This window comes from Anolis sagrei, chromosome 5, assembly GCF_037176765.1.
Source record: "Anolis sagrei isolate rAnoSag1 chromosome 5, rAnoSag1.mat, whole genome shotgun sequence".
Classification (NCBI taxonomy): domain Eukaryota; kingdom Metazoa; phylum Chordata; class Lepidosauria; order Squamata; family Dactyloidae; genus Anolis; species Anolis sagrei.
The window spans coordinates 51,136,757-51,154,895 of record NC_090025.1 but is presented as its reverse complement, the minus strand read 5'-3'; the positions used below and the strand labels follow the sequence as shown (position 1 = coordinate 51,154,895).

At 39.6% G+C, this 18,139-nt stretch overlaps 1 protein-coding gene across 1 annotated transcript in view; it reads right to left on the bottom strand.

Moving 5' to 3' along the window:
- FHDC1 (FH2 domain containing 1) overlaps nucleotides 1–18,139 on the bottom strand; it is a 66,162-nt gene that overhangs the window by 26,141 nt on the left and 21,882 nt on the right. The window contains exons 2-4 of the mRNA XM_060778832.2: nucleotides 16,904–17,532; nucleotides 5,410–5,471; nucleotides 3,622–3,724 (exon numbers count right to left, since the gene is read on the bottom strand). Of these exons, the coding sequence (XP_060634815.2) occupies nucleotides 3,622–3,724; nucleotides 5,410–5,471; nucleotides 16,904–17,380 (642 nt within the window). The 5' untranslated portion in view covers nucleotides 17,381–17,532. The remainder of the gene's footprint in view (nucleotides 1–3,621; nucleotides 3,725–5,409; nucleotides 5,472–16,903; nucleotides 17,533–18,139) is intronic.

Below are 18,139 nucleotides of genomic sequence, written 5' to 3'. Positions count from 1 at the left end.
ACATTCAAACAGTCCTGGCTGCTAGAGTGCATTGTGCTCTCTTCCCTGGACTTTGGACTTTGCCCCTTTCTTGCTCTGCAATCCCATTTGGTGGATGTGGCTCATCAACAATTTGAACCCACTTCACCAAGGATCACATCAACCTTAGGGATACCTTCAAAAGGCTGTTAGGCTGTAGAAATGTAACTATGTTGCCCTGGCATTGAAAGCCTCACAGACCACATACAATGATGTGGGGCATCCAGATTTGGCTGACACGCCTTGCGTTTGACACCTGTGTTTAAAACGTACTGCTTTTATTATAAAGTTTCAGGGAACTCCAAATGCTCCAAATGGTGAAGCGGGTGGCAGCCAGGTTGCTAACGGGAGCAGCACTCAGGGAGCATACAACTCCCCTGTTGTGCCAGCTCCACTGGCTGCCAGTTTGCTACCAGACACAATGCAAAGTGCTGGCTTTAGCCTATAAAGCCCTAAATGGTTCTGGCCCAGCTTACCTGTCTGAATGTATCTCTCCTAACAAACCATCTAGGAATTTAAGATCATCTAGGGAGGCCCTGCTCTCAGTCCCGCCTTCTTCGCAGGCATGTCTTGCTGGGACTGGAGACAGGGCCTTCTCAGTGGCTGTGGAATTCCATCCCTAGGTGGAAGGCACTCATGATGTGAAGGACATTCAAACAGTCCTGGCTGCTAGAGTGCATTGTGTTTTTTTCCCTGGACTTTGGACTTCATGCTCTGCAATCCCATTTGGTGGGTGTGGCTCATCAAGAATTTGAACCCACTTCACCAAGGATCACATCAACCTTAGGGATACCTTCAAAAGGCTGTTAGACAGGGCCTTCTCAGTGATGGTCCCTCGGCTGTGGAACTCCCTCCCTAAGGATATTAGATTGGCCCCCTCTCTTCTAACTTTCCCAAAAAAGTAAAAACCTAGCTTTTTGAACAAGCCTTTGGAAATGCAGTGTAACAGATAAATATGGAATTGTAAAAAAGTGAAACATGGAATGGCTTAGACCAGGGGTCCTCAAACTAAGGCCCGGGGGCCGGATATGGCCCTCCAAGGTCATTTACCCAGCCCTTGTTCAGGGTCAACCTAAGTCTGAAACTACTTGAAAGCACACAACAACAACAACAACAACAACAATCCTATCTCATAGCCAAAAGCAGGCCCACACTTCCCATTTAAATACTAATAAGTTTATATTTGTTAAAATTGTACTTCATTTTAATTATTGTATTGTTTTTAAGTGTTTTTTGCACTACAAATAAAATATGTGCAGTGTGCATAGGAATTCATTCATGCTTTTTTCAAATTATAATCCGGCCCTCCAACAGTTTGAGGGTCCGTGACCTGGCCCTCTGTTTAAAAAGTTTGTGGATCCCTGGCTTAGACAATGCTGCTGTAAAATGAGATTAACGGGAAGACATTGGTGATTATATGTTTTTAATGGTTTTGTATAGATTTTTATAATGTTGTTTTAAATGTTTTTAATTATATTTTATGGCTATTATGGCATTGAATTGCTGCCAATTTGTAAGCCGCCTTGAGTTGCCTTCGGGCTGAGAAAGGCGAGATAAAAATAGCATAAATAAATAAATAAATACCAATTTTCATGGCTTCTGCTTCACATTCTTTCACATTCTGTACTTCCTTCAGACCCATTATCTTCTCCTTTCCTTAAGAAAAAAATGTGTCTCTCTCCCTGTCTACTTCCCCTTACAACTCAAATGAAGTATGAGATTTATGGCTGATATTTCCTCATAAAAAGCATTCAAATACACACACAACCCATCAGAGATGTTTAGTTTCCTTGTTTCCAAATAGCTACCATGGCAACATCTCTAACTCCACCCATTCTTTCTCTTTAAACTGGTATTTAAAAGATTCCATCTCTTTATCCGCTCTGTATCTATCTAATGAAAGACCTGCCATTCATGATTGCCTCATCCCATTTCTAGAACTTCATGCAGCCAGCTCTCTTCCTCTCTCCAAAAGAGCTCACTCTTCCCCCTCAAATATGTTTGCCAACCATTCAAATATTCCAGGAGCATCTGGTACAATTTCCCTGTCTGAAGGGGAAATTTTGATGCAGCCTTGCTGAAAAAGCAATCCAACACAAGCAACCTATAATGGTCCAGCCATAGGTAAGGATTCCATTCATATTTCCTTGGAAGAGAAAATCCTTTGCTATGTTTACATGAAGGACCAACATTCTCCTTATCAATTATGTCATTACACTGAAGACCTTCCACTGTTGTTTGCTTATTTGCCTACTTTTTTTTTCTTAATTTGTTAGTATGCTGACACTTTTAACTACCCAAAAAACAGCCAAAAATGGGTCAGATAAAAATCCATAATTTTGGCCTCCAACTCCCCTATCAACTTATACAGAAGGTCAATCTGTACACAAGTATGAATAGTATGTCATCCTTATGCCTGCTACTGGTCTTGTTTATAAAGCCACTGTCCTCCCAATCCTGTTATACATTTGCGAAACATCGACTGTCTACAGACATCATATGCAACTCCTGGAATAATTCCATCAGCGCTGCCTCTGAAAAATCCTGCAAATCTCTTGGGAGGACAGGCGGACAAATGCCAGCATGTTGGAAGAAGCAAAGACCACCAGCATTGAAGCAATCCTCCTCTGCATCAACTCCGCTGGACCGGCCATGTTGTCTGAATGCCTGATCACCATCTCCAAAAGCAGTTACTCTACTCTGAACTCAAGAACAGAAAATGGAATATTGGTGGACAGGAAAAGAGATTTAAAGATGGGTTTAAAGCCAACCTTAAAAACTGTGGCATAGACACAGAAAACTGGGAAGCCCTGGCAATTGAGCGCTCTAACTGGAGGTCAGCTGTGACCAGCAGTGCTGCAGAATTTGAAGAGGCACAAATGGAGGGCGAAAGGGAGAAACATGTCAAGAGGAAGGCGCATCAAGCCAACCCTGTCTGGGACCACCTTCTGTCTGGAAATTGATGTCTTCACTGCAAGAGAACATGCGGGTCAAGAAAAGGATTCCATAGCCACCTACAGACCCATCGCCAAAATACCACATCTGGAAGGCCATCATCATCAAGCTACAAGGGATCACTTAAGTGAAGTGACTGGTCTTCATTTCTGCTCATCATGCTCCCTCAGCTTTTTTCTAACCTTCTTTTCCCCCTCTTGCTCTGTTTACCTACAGACCATTGGCTACTGCTGATGGGTGTAGTCTTTTTCTTGGCCTTCACCACTGTTTGCCACACAGACCACAAACCTACTAAGCAGGACTGAATACTTAATCAAAAGGTGTTTTCAGAAGATGTTCAAAAACACAACAGGAAAGAATTAACTAGGCATCCCAATGTATATTGATAGCTCTAATACAAATATTTACAACAAGACTCTCTAAATACCACTTGTCAGTTTTAGCATTGCTGCAAGGCTATGGTAATGCTACATTGTATGACATCAGAAAAGCAAGTCCCAAGCTAAGCACTGTATTTTAACACAAGGCTACATACTGGCCAATAGCAGAACTCTAAGAATACAGCACTATTTGCCGAAGCTATAAATAATAGCTAGTTGCCACTGCTCATCTTATAGATGATTGCCACACGACTCCTTTTCTTCTTACCTCTTCTGTTTCTGGCAGTAATTTGAGAAGTTCACGAAGGATTTCACAGCTGTAGAGATCACTTTTTCCTGAGTGGAGATCGTCAATTATGGATTCAAAAGATCTTGGCAAGGAGGGAAACAAAATACATATCAGTCTAGGGAACTTTTGAAAGGTCTCAGGTAGACACACAATAAAATCAACTCAGTCCAGCACACTCACATTCTCAGGCAGGCATTTATAGGTTGGGCTGCCCTGTAAGGATGTGGTTCTCAACCTGTGGGTCCCCTGGTATTTTGGCCGACAACTCCCAGAAATCGCAGCCAGTTGACCAGCTGTTAGGATTTCTGGGAGTCAAAGGCCAAAATATCTGGTGATCCACAGGTTGAGAACCACTGCACTATAGCAATATTAACTGGCAACATAGCCTTTCTGAATGCTCTCCATGTAGATTCCATTCACTTTAAGACAGATAATTTATAATAAAATAATAATAAAACTTTATTTATATACCGCTCTAACTCCCAAAGGGGACTCAGAGCGGTTTCCAAGTAACATCATCAATACATACAGAGTAAACAATATAACCATAGGATTAACAAAACAATGTAAGCATAAAAATTGTCACCATAACACATATATATTAAAAGTAATCCTGCCTGTTCAAGGCAATTTAAAAGGCTGGGCCAAGATTAGTGCAAGCTCAAAAATTCTATAGGGCCTGGGAATTAAGTGCAGTGCTATAGCAGGCAACAACAATAATAGGTACAGGTCTATGGTTGTTCATTTCCGGGGCCTATTAGAGGAAGTGACCTGGGTAACTGGTAGGAAAAATAAGGCCATATTCAACAATGTCTAGGGCTGAGCTAGAACTAGTCATTCTCAAAGGCTTGTTGAAACCATCAGGTCTTCAAGCTCTTATGAAAGGAGGGGAGGGATGGGACCTGTCTATTTTCCCTGGGGAGGGTGTTCCAGAGGTGGGGGGGGGCACCACTGAGAAGGCCCTCCCTCTCATCCCCACCAACCGTACTTGTGACGGTGATGGAAGCGAAAGGAGGGACTCCCCAGAAGATCTTAGAGTTCACACCAGTTCATAGAAGGAGATGCGATTGATTCAGATGCATGTCACTGCAGGTTCAATGTTGAGAATGGCAAAATTACTATATGTGAAAGGAACCCAGAAATTCTACTCTGTTTTTAGTCTTTGTTAGACTTGCAGTTATACTACTTATGACTATTTCTCCTTTCCTGTGGGATATTATTTATTTATTTATTTGCGACATTTATATGCCACCCTTCTCACCCCGAAGGGGATTCAGAGCGGCTTACAAGATATATATACATACAATATATTATATTATTAGCATAGTACAATATCAGTATTAAATATTACTATACTGTACTATACCATTATATTGTAATATTATTAGTAATATTACATGTAATATAAATATATAATTACAGCTTTTTTCTTCTCTTTATGTTTTGTTTATAATTGTTTATATGCTTATATGTTTTATACTTTAATGCTATGTTGTTTATTTTATTGCAATTTGTATCTTATTTTATTGTAATCTGTTGTTCGGGCTTGGCCTCACGTAAGCCGCCCCGATTCCCCGTTGTTTTTTTTTAATTATTATTATTATTATTATTATATCATATTATTATCAGTAGTAGTATTATATTGCATTACATTATAATATTATAAATATTATATGTATATACAATATATATTACATTATATTATATTATATTATTAGCATAACATCACCTTATTTGACAATTTCAGTTAACAACCAGGTATCTTACTTTTTAAACTGCTTGAGGAATATTCCAATATTCATACTTCTTTTGGCATCCAAAATATTAATCTGAAAAAGACAGCAAAACATATTTAAAGGATTGTCCAAATACAATGCTGTTATCAGATTACTTTGTTCACATTTGCTATCTCAAATAATGTTGCTTGTACAAATAGATAAAGCTAGATGAGTTATCCCAAATAACAGGCAGACATTTACAAACTATACAGAGTTTACAATTAGATTTAGGAATCTGTAAACAAAAAAATGGACAGAATATAACAATAGTTATCTACTGCAACACCACCCTTCATTTGGATTATTGCAATGACTTCTATAGAGACCTGCCTTTGCAGACTGCCTGGAAACCTCAGCTGGTCCAAAACAAGGTAGACATATTAAGCCAATGTTTTTTTAATCTGCACTGCCAATTAGACCATTTCTGAAGCCATCCCAAAAAAAAAAACCCCTAAAAAGCCAAAGGCCAACTTATTTGAAAAAACGGTTTTTCTCTCCTCCCATCAGTCTGCATCACAGAGGTCACCCTTAGAGGATCTAAATATCTCAGGTAGGCACACACTTTAGTGTGCATGCACTAGTCCATTGTATATTCACAGATCAATGATGAGAAGCAAGGCTGAAATTGCAGATCATATAGGTTGAAGGCTATTCTAACACCCTCTTTTAAAGGATTGCTAGACTCATTTTAATTTACCTGCTTACCCACATGAATGAATTAAGTTTTTTTGGAATGGCAAGGTTAGAAACCTGAATAAGAAATAGATCAATCCTCACTGCAACAATTATTCTAAACAAGGAGGATATAAAGGGAGATCTCTGAAGCTTTATCTTGCAAGGTTGCTGTAGTGATTTTATATCTAGAGGCTTCTGCTATGGATATCTAATCCTAAATTTAATGTAAGGACTGTAAAGGTGGTATCTTCCAATATTTGAATTTAGACACACTGCTTTTTAACACCCCCACCCCAAATTAATAGTTTTAACTAAATATTGCAGTAGTAATTTCACCATATTCCATACTAGAAATTAAAAGCAGTTCTCTAGAACAATATCGCTGTATGTTGTTTAGTTAAAATTTTACAGAAATAACTTGGTTTTCATTGATGCTCAACCATCATGTTATTTATTAGCAGCAACAGAGAAATGGTTTATGATACCCACCAACTACAGCCTGAGGAACAATAAAAATGCAGGTACTCAAAGCTAGTATCTCTGTTTGGGGAACTGCTTAATTATGCAAATACCATGATTAACCAATGAGTTTCTAGATAAACCTCTGGCAACCTAAGAAACTATACAGAATAGAATTAAACTAAGATATACTAGAGTTTAGACCAGTGGTTCCTAACATGTGGGTCCCCAGGTGTTTTGGCCTACAACTCCCATAAATCCCAGCCAGTTTACCACTTGTTAGGATTTCTGGGAGTTGAAGGCCAAAACATCTGGGGACCCACAGGTTGGGAATCACTGGCTTAGACCATAACTTGCCTGATGTTTTTGTAATAAAGTTCAGAATAAAATCTAAATTAAAATTTATCTGACACAGTTACAAACCAGAGATTCAATTACTACAACACAGATCATAAGATTGTCTTCAGAACCCATCATACACTTTTTTTGGTAAAGGTTATGATGAAAAAAAAAAGGAATATCCAAACACAAGATAGTGTGTGGAAAAATATGGAACTGATTGAGCATGTAACTAATTAAAAAATACCCAAAAGCTGAAAGTAGTATACTAAATTGGGTTTACATTTTGCCAAGATATGGTGTGTCCATCCATCAAACTATATTTGAAAAATGCTAACATTAATGGTGTCCTCTTCGCAGTATGTGCATTGTGCAGTTTTACTCACATACCAATACTTTCTTCCTTGCATGGACAAACTTTCTAACTTGGAGGCTGCATGGCAGGCCAGAGCAGGGTGGGTGTGTGAGTCGGGAGGGGGTTCTTCCCAAGCCCACTCTCTGCCCTTTCCTCTTCTCTTTCAGAATCAGAAAGTAAAGGAAAGACAGGAAATGTTTGGATCCCAAAAGGTTTGGCCTTGGACAGGATGAGACCGTGGATGGGAGAGACATAATGTATCCATTAGACCCCATATTGCCTACTCTTGATATATAATCCTAGAGCTGGAAGAGACCCCCAAGGGCCATCCAGTCCAACCCCCTGCCATGCAAGACGGCACAATCAAAGCACCCCTAATAGACAGCCTCTGCTGAAAAGCCTCCATCACATTCCCAAGCAGCCTATGCCTCTCTCCAACAGCTCTTACTCTCAGGAAGTTCTTCCTAATCTTTTCAGTCAAATCAGTTTCCGTGCCATTTGAAGCCATTGCTCCCTTGTGCCCTGGTCTCTAGAGCAGCAGAAAGTCAGTTTCCCCCCTCCTCCTCAATGGGACACTTTTTTAAATCTTGAAACATGGTTCTCGTGTTCCCTCTCTACCTACTCTTCTCCCAGCTAAACATCCGCGAGGAGGAAAGGAGGAAGGAAAAAGAGAAGGGAGGGAGGAGGATGGAAGGAAGGAGAAAGGGAAGGAGGGAGGGAAGGAAAGACAAAAGAGTAGAAGGGAAGGGAAGATGGAAGGAGAAAGAGGGAGGTGAGGAAGGAAGGGAAGGATGGAAGGAGGAAGGAAGGAGAGAAGGAAGATAGGCTGGGATGGTGAGAGAGAAGAGGGCCTGAGAAAAGAGTCCAAGGGGCTGCATCCGGCCCCCTGGCCTAGGTTTTCCCATACCTGATCTACAGAACAGCAACTGCTTCCCAACACCACCAATGTAAGCAACACATATTTAAAGAGTATGTACCTAACATATTTTCAGCTGGCATTACAAGGCTACACTTAATCCATTCAGATGTTTTCTTGAATGCATGCCCTTTGGCTCCTCAGCATACAATTTCACTGATCATTTGGTAAACATAAATTAGGAATTGCTTGAAATTGCAGTGCACATAACCCTTTCACTACTTTGATCAAAACCCTTTCACTACTTTGATCTTTTTCATGAAATATTAAGACACCAGATCCTTGTATTAAATGGATGTGGAATCTGCCAGTTTTAAAGTTAGGATGTGAAACTGAGACAAACGTGCAGCCGTAGACACTCAGGTGAAAAGTATTTCAGAGCAGATTCTCTTCTTAGCAAGCCTAACCCTTTGAGAAACCGCTTGCTTTGCAATGAGCAGTAAGATCCTAAAAGAGATGCAACAAATTATGTGGGAAAGGGAAAGAAATGTATGGTATTTGCTATGTAACCTCGAGATTTTCTACGGTTGCTCTACCAACTACATTTGAATTATTTCACTCACTGCTCCATGCCCAACATCTCCTTAAATGTTCATCTCTCAACACATACCCTAAAATACTTGTCATGGATATTTAAGCTGGACGACTGAGAAAGACAAGTACTCAGAAACCAAGAAGCACCCACCTAATGGAAGCCTGGAAAAACTAAACACAAGAACAACCAAGCGTTAAACCTGTCTAAGTGTTGTTCAGTACACTGTAATTAAAATTCATGCTTTTACACGCAAATGTTGCATTTTTTACGCCTAAATTCTGTTTAGCATGTCTATCAAATATCATGTCACTCTGAGGCTTGGCTACATTTTTTTACAGGTATTGTGGTATGTTTGCATGTGTTGTTATTCTCTGTCCCTGAATTCATCAGTAGCCTACTACCTTCTAATCCAAAGTCTAACTCATGGAATACCATAGTCCAGTGATTATGACATAAAATGAACTAACACTCAATGCATGACTGATACATTATTTCTATTATAGATATGGGTTGGATTGCAAATTGGTTTTAACACACTAACTAATTCATGGGTCCTTTTCTCTGCCTTCCAACCCAGTTTTGTAGAAATTTGTTGTTGTTGATAAAATGCCATCAGGTCACCTTCAATTTATGGTAACTCTATGAAGGAGAGACTCCCAAGTCACCTTATCATCAGTAGCCATGCTCGGGTATTACAAACTCTGACTCTCATGATGGAATCTATTTATCTAGAAAGCTGTCTTCCTTTTTTTCTACCCCTATCTTACTAAGAGTTATTGTCTTTCCTAAAGAGTCATGCCTTCTCATAATATGTCCAAATTGTGACAGTTTCAGTTTAGTTAACTTGGTTTCTAGGGGCAGTTCAGAGACCCATTTATTTGTCTTTTTAGCAGACCGTGTTATCTGTTGAACTCTTCTCCAGCTCCATATTTCACATGAGGAGACTTTCTTAGTATCAGCTTTCTTCACTATTCAACTTCTATAATAATACATAGATATTAGAAATATGATAGTATGGACCATCTTAGATTTGGTATTCAATTATATATGTTTACATTTCGAGGTCTTGTTTATAGCTGTCCTTCTGAGTTCTTGTCTTCTGTTTTTCTACTGCAGTCTCAATTTTGACTAGACTGAGCTAAGGTATGGAGCAGTGGTTCCCAACCTTTGGTCATCCAAGTGTTTTGGACTTCAGCTCCCACAATTCCTAACAGTGATAAGATAGCTGGGATTTGAAGTCCAAAACAACCGGAGAACCAAAAGTTGGGAACCACTGGAAAACCTTGAACCATTTTAATGTTTGCATTGTCTTATCATTATCATCTATGTTCATTACTTTTTACAGGAACATGCAATCCCACCACTGAAGAAAGGTGGGTGCAGAGAAAGGACAACAGCTGAAACCTTCATCTATTTGTTGTGATTCTCATAAGTTCTTGAAGGCTCATATTTTTAGTCAATGAATGTCCAGCCTTTCTCCCAGAATTAGGATATAAGATGCCTTATATGTTATAGTGATTACTACTGCTTTTTGTTTTTATTGTATAATGAAAACAAACAACCAACAGTACAAACCACTATAACTTATAGATATCTTGTCTTTTTGACCATTACCCTGAAGCATAACCTGAACTGTTTGTTTTTTGTTCTGTTATTACAATAGAATTGTCTTCTGAGGATTTAAAAAAAGATACTGGTCTTGGAGGCAGGGGTTCCCCATTTAAAATTTGCATCACAAATTTTAAATGGGGAAAAATCCAGATGTAACTGAAAATATGAGTAATTGGGGTTTTTAAAGGAAAACAATCTATGAATAGGGATTTGTTTCCCTCACCCCCATTTGACATAACTGTATTGCAATAGCTTCATTACAATAAGTATATATGATTAGCATATATAGTTCTCCAACATAGTGTCTTGTGTATTACATAGAACAGTCTAAGGAAGCCCTCAATGGCAGGACAGACGGGTGATAATATGGTACATCTTACAACTGCTATGAAGGCAGAAGTAGGCTGCAAGAGATAAGAGGTGATCAATCATTGTGGGATCCATGCCATTAGATTAGAACCTCTTTATGAGAAGATTGTGTGCTGGTCACTGTGCACTGGTCCCCACACATAAAACATATTCATGCACAAGCGTCTTCCAAGGAAACAAGAACCAACAAAAGACTCTACCTTTGGAAGACAATCATACTCAGCCATGAGTGATCACCTACGATGATATGATGATAGTCCTCCAAGCAGAAAAAAAATCTCAGATTATAACTCCATAATCCATTTTTATATTTGCACTAGGCTAGATCCAGGTTTACACAGATGCAACTGGATGGGCAGAACCTCAAGCCCTTGTCACTATGTTTACAGGTGATTAAGACAATACTCAACAAGGGTGCAAGTCTTTATTTTTTCTCAGAAAGAGATGATGATCCATAATAATTTGATTCTTCCTTTCCAGTCTGACTGTTCCACTCAGACACAACTGTTTCACATGCTGAATCCAGCATGTGTTTTTTGAACACCAGTGCCACTGCCAGCCACAACACAGCAACCATGAAAGATATCAGCAAAGAAACAGCCAGCTCTCCATATCCATGGATTCACCATCTACAGCTTGTAAATATGCTCCCTCCCAAAATATAACATGAAAAATCAAGCCATTTTATGTAAGAAACACCATTTCACTATGCCACTATATATAAGGGGACTTGCACATTCAGGGATTTGGGTATGCACAAAGAGTCTTAATACCTGAAAACTGTGACTGCCAGAGCAGACTAGATTATCTATGCTTAACATTTTCCAGTCTGGTGATCACCTGCCCCATTTACAAAATGATACTGAGCCAAGGACTGACCTCCTGACCTTTTGCTGGCTTTCAAAGCCACAGGCTTTCCATGCCTTCTGGAGATTCAAGAACCCATCCTTCCCAAGTAGTTTCTATGCTGAATGACTCAGGAAGCAAAGGGTCTTTGGCAACCACGAAATAATGTCTAGCTGCCAGGGCCAGCCAAGATTTGTGACCCCTAGTCTTTGTCAGCTGTTGTTCTAGTTGTTCACTATTCAGGCCACTACAAGTCTGATCTGAGTCAACCAGTTTTTAGACTGATAAACATGGTACGACATGGTGACCTTTTTGTACTCCTTCCGCAAAGTACCAACTGGCAGTACTTCAAACAAACATTCTGTCATAGCTGTTTAATTCTGGCTGCTACAAGGACAAATATCATCTGCCAGCTTCTATGCACTCAACATAAAACGCCTGGGCAAATATGTATGAAAAGGCAAGGAGAGGAAGAAAGATACTGAAGGAAATAGGAGACAGCCAATTTTCCATGGCACTGAAGGATAGTTGGAAAAGTGCCACCCTAGAGATGCTTTTGGGCTGCACTCTCACCCGCACTAGTCAACCTTGCCAATGGAGAGGAATCCTGGGAGTAGGAGTCTAAGCAATATGTAAACAGCCCATTTTGCCTACTTTGATAGATAAATCATGGCAGTTGTTATTTGGTGTATGTTACCATTTAGTATGAAGTTACCATTTAGTATGAAGACACAGTATTGCAGTTTGTCATGAGGACAGGTATAGTGTATCAAGAGAAGACACAGTGGTTCCTCATACATATAATCAAGGAGGAACTGGTTTTTATATTTACATTATTCAAATACGAATTAAGAAATCAAATGCTAAGAGTCCTTCACCTCAGTGAAGGCACAGTGACATTTCCATTCGCAACTGCAAGTAGACATTCACAGTTTGGTCCATTATAAGAATATAGTCAATGTGGAATTGGAAGTGTTCATTTTATACGTGAACCCTTTTCTAGGGAGGTATAGGAAGGTTCAAGATAAGCTCTAGTCAAAATGTATAGCCAACTCCAGCTTTCTTCAGACCTGACATCAGTATTGAGAAGTTGCATTTGCATTAAATATGAAAGCAACCCTTATCAGTTAGCCCTGTGGAAGACTATTTCCATTGGCTTCTACACAGTTAACTTTTTCAGATATCTACATTACGAGATGGGTTAGCTTTACATACTGTGCCACAGATGCACCTCATTACTGCAAATTGACCTGGAAATATCGCATATAACAGGATCATTTCACATAAACTGCATTCATTTATTTTAATACTAATTACATCTAGATGATAGTTTATGTAGTTTAGTATGTTTTTCACTACAGTAAAGGCGTTTTAAGGCCTCAGATCACTTTCTTATTTAGGACCTCAACAAACAGCGGTCCATAAGATGGGGGACAGTGGAGCAATCCATGGGGCAGTGGGGCAGCAGTCATCCATGTAGTAGTAGTCATCCATGTTCTCAGGACAACCTCTCAACATGCTGCTGAGGCGCAGCAAGGACAGAGCCAGGATGGAGCCCTGCTGGAAGTAGCCCATGTCATGTTATGGGCTCCATCCTGGCTGCGTCTCCTCAGCATCCTAGGACGGGGAAAAATCCCATCTGATGAGGTGCTTATACCATGGAACTCCTGATCTACTTTGGAATACAGTGATTTGAAGGGAAACGTCCACAGAAACCCCTAGATACTAGCCTCTTAAGATGAGATGATCAAGAACATGAAGAAAGATTTCAAATATACACAGAGCTATGATTCATACACAAGTGTACTTATACACCCAGTTCCCTCCCTTTCAATTCTGTTGCAAATGTGTACGCATTTAGTCATACCAATGCCTTTACCACCATTGTAACATTCAGTATTCCGAAAGATAGATATTTCCCAGCATTTATCTTTCTAAATTTACTTCTAGAATTACCAGGTTCTTCTTTTTGTTCAGTTTAATAAACAAGTCTTTTCAGTGTCCTGAACTCCATACTACTTTGTCCTAATTATACTTGCATCTTTAGATATACTTCTCCAAAAACTCCCCTTAATACACCCAGACACTAATCCGAGGAAAACCTGGCATCAACAGTGCCGCCAAGGTCTGAGTCTACTTAGAGCAATTCTACTGCATTGCAAATGCAAATAATTATAACCTCAAAATGGTACAGTACTCTTAAGTATTGTCTTATAAAAAGTGGTATATCACTTCTATGCAAGATACCTGACACCTGACACCTTATACATTACTATAAACAAATATATTGTTTATATATTTGTTTATAGTGATGTATAAGGTGTCAGGGCTTTTTATGGCATGCATTCGATAAATATTTGTATAAGGAAATTCCCACTAAAATGTAGTGTTGTTTTAATGGATTTAGTCTTATACATTTATAATCTTCTCTATTGTGCTATTTTAGATGTATTTGCTAATACAGATAAAAGTGTAATGATTTTAAAGTTTTCAAAGGAGTCATTGCTTTCCTAGCTTATTTACTCAGGTGAATCTAAATTGCTTAAAGAGGGCAATTCACTAACATGAGTACTTAAGACTTCAGCATTAATGAAGTTTAAGATACATCAAGCAAACATCTTTTCTGGCTGCAAAACAAAACTTATGTGCAAAACTAAACTTGCAGGCATTAAGACATTATGGGGTTGGGGTTTTCTAACACTTACTAAAAAGGAAGGCTACCTCTCTAGCAAATATTTGCTTGCCTTTTTGGAAGCAGACATTTGGAGAAAAATCACTGTATCTTCACCAGGTTTTCTCAAACTTTTCCACTCACAAACCCATTCTGCCCAAGATTTTTTTCCGTGACACCATTCGGCATGAGAAATTTTTTCGAGACCCCCAGATATATATAATAGGCATACAAATCAAACATTTGATGCTGATAATAAATCAGCACAGGCAAGACTTGCTAAACAGGCTAATTTTCCAATTTATGAAGCACTGCTGAAGCATTTTCTGCAAAGTCAACTGTAAACATTGCACATTGTTGCTAACAGATTTGTGCAAATATCTAGGTGGCGTACAGAAACTGTTTACTTTTGCCAATTTTCTGGACCCCAACACTGAGCGAAGGGGACCCCACTGAGGGTCAGGACCCACAGTTTAAGAAGCAGTGATCTGCACTATGAAGAATTCATACATAATTTATATCCAATACTTTTTTCTCCAAGACATTTTATTCACATGCCTATTACATCAACATCCGTGTCTCTCTACATGAACATAATGTGTATTAATTAAACAGACTGGTACCATGTAGAACCTCCTGAATTACCCAATATATGCATAAGCCGATGTAACAAGAAGCCAGGACAAATTTCATTACTGAACAACTGCTACACTTGTACTGATATGAGGGAAGTTCCCGATTAAAAGAACATATATAGATTAAACAAACTTGTTTCCATTAGTATTTCAAGCTTCCTCAACATAAAGTAAGGTGAAATACAATAGGCCACCCACATTCATGGAGGTTAGGGGTTCAGAACCCCCACCAGAGAAGTGGGAAAAAGGCAATATTATAAGCCACTCCAACAAACATGGATGCTACAGACTCCTTTCCAACCAACAGCCCTAGCCCATTACTTCCTTTCCCAATTTCCACTATGAAACATCATAATATAATAATGAAAATAAAACTTGAGTTATATTCCCCCCATCTCCCCTGGAGAACTCAGGGCGGATTCCAACAAACAAAAAGGCAAACATTCAATGCCTCAATGACAATAAGTAGAAATATAATAACCCAGAAAAACCTCACATAAAGACATCTTAAACATAACAACGATAACTTAAATAAAATGTAATCTATTGAAAATTATAACTAACATCAGCAAAGTTGTTATTATTATTATTGCTATTATTATTATCTTTATTTATACCCCGCCTTTTCCCCCCGTAGGGACTCAAGGCAGCTAGCACTAAACACTAGACAAGTTTCAATACAAAAGTTTAAAAGAAATTAGAAAGCATTTAAATAGTTGCAGTCTAGTAAAAACAAAATTAAAATAGATACACTAAGATGACATTTAAAACTCATATTCTCCCCCAATCTCACCCACAGCACCCCCTAAATTAAAAACCACCACACTTCCTGAAATGATCTTAAAACCCTTCTTTAAAAGCCTGTCTGAATAAAAAGGGTTTAGCCTGCCACCGGAAAGGGGGCATTCTGGCTTTCCTGGGCAGGGAGTTCCAGAATCAGGAAAGGCCCGTTATCTCATTCCCACCAACTGAGCTTGAGATGGTGGTGGGACTGTGAGAAGAATATCTCAGGGCCCAGGCAGGTTCATACAAGGGGATGTGGTCAGCCAAATAGCTTAGACCTGAACTATCGAGGGCTTTAACCAGCACTTTGAATTGTACTCAATAACAGACTGGCAGCCAGTGAAGCTGCAGCAACAAGGGGGTCATCTGCTCCCTGTAGCCAGCCCCAGTGAGCAACCTGGCTGCAGCTCTTTGGACCAGCTGAAGTTTTTGAACACTCTTCAGAGGCAGCCCCACCTAGAACATGTTACAGTAATCCAGACAGAATGTAATTAAGGCATGTACCACCATGACTAGAACTGGCTTCTCAAGGAATAAGCACAGTTGGTGCACATGTTTTAATTGTGCAAAGGCCCTCCCGGCCACTGCAAATACTGGGGCCTTCAGGTTCAATGTCGAGTCCAGGAGGTCCCCCAAATTGCGAGACTGTGACTTCAGGGGGAGTGTGACCCCATCCAGCACAGGCTGGATCCCTATTCCCTGGTCTGCCTTCTAAGTGACCATCTGTCCTGTCTGGAATAAATTTGAATTTGTTTGCCCTCATCCAGTCCATTGCTGAATACAGGCATTGGTTTAGGATCAGGAAAGCTTCCTTAGCTTTAGATGGAAAGGAGTAGTAGAGTTGCGTGTCATCTGCATATAGGTGCCACATAGGGAGTTTAAACCCCTTTCCTGCTAATCGAGTCTACTCCCATTGCCTGAAGGCAATTTAACACACAACATTGTGCATGAAACAAAGTTTGTCTACACTGAATGATCAGAAAGCAAAGATGTCACCATCTCGGCCACCCATGTGGACGATTTTGAATATTTCTAATTTAAGAATGCCGGATACAGGATGCTCAACCTATGCAACAAATTCTGAGTCATAACATGAAAGATGTTGATACATGGCGGAATCAAGATTTAAATCTTTACTTTAATTAAAAATAAAGTACTATAAGTCCAGGTTTTCAGTTCTGTCATAGGACACAAAGGATGGTAAATGATTATGATTTACTATTAATGAATGGAATATTCTTTAATTTAAAAATGGATAAACAGTTTCTTTTTTGCATGCTCATGCTTACCTCTTGCTTGGTATCTTTAAATGATCGCCGTGAAGCCTTGCTTTTTGAATCCAAAGGTGCTTTTCCCTCTGGCTGGCCAAAGAATTCCTCAATTGTCTTTGTGTCAATTTGGTAGTTCTGCTTAGCACCAATAGTCCAGATGTTGTTTTTACCACGGACTTGTTCTTCGGGGATAGTTTTCCAGAAGAAGCTACGTATTCGCTTCTTCTTGCTTGAGTGCCCATGTCCATTGACCAGCTGTGAGAATGAAGTTTTGCTCAGGGATGGAGGTGGAGGAGGAGGAGGCGGGGGCACCACTGCTGGTGAAGAAAGTCCAGCTTCTGTGGATAGACATGGCGGAGGGAGTGGAGGAGGTGGAGGCGGTTGAGGCAGTTGCTCTTCTGGTTCTGATGTATCTCCAGTCATTAATCCAGCTTCAACTGAAATAGCTCCATTTTCTTTATCATTCACCAAGGAGACACAATTCATAACATGCATCTTACTGTCTCTCTCTAGACGGAGAGAGAGACTTGCTTCCCTGGATATGCATGTAACATCAAGCAGCAGAGCAGCAAATTATAACTTGCCCACCTATTTTGAAGTCACTCATCAGTAAAGGCAATTGGGGAGATCACACATTGTTCTGAAATCTACAATGAAACACAGAAAAGAAACAAGTTAGGAAAACTTGATGCATTTGATGTTGATGGAAGGAGAGTGTCTCAAGCAACAATGTGTGAGATGGGTGCAAACAAAATTATCAATCAAAACATTCCAATTATTAGCTCCACCCTAGGGATGCTGGGTTGTAGCAGACTTCCTAGTGCATTGTCCATAACTAACAGAACCAGAAGCCAGTGTACATAACTTTAATTCCAGACTTTCATATATTATTTGAGTATAGACTAGGAGCATCTACATGGCAGAATTAACGCAGCTTGACACTGCTTTTACTGCCATACCTCAATGACATAGAAACATTGGAGTTGTAATTCTAAAAGATCTTTAGCTTTCTCTGTCAAAGAGTGCTAGGACCACACCAAACGACAAATTCAAGGATTCCATATCATTGAGCCATGACAGTTAAGGTAGGGTCAACTGCCTTAATTCTATAGTGTAGATACAATCTAGAATTCAAAGGAGGAAGATGTGGATAAGATGCACATCCATGGAGACAGCCAACTATTTGCTCCCTGATTTTATTGCAGTAATTCAATGACTCAAGGGACACAGTGCTGCTCTGGGAGGTATAAAAAC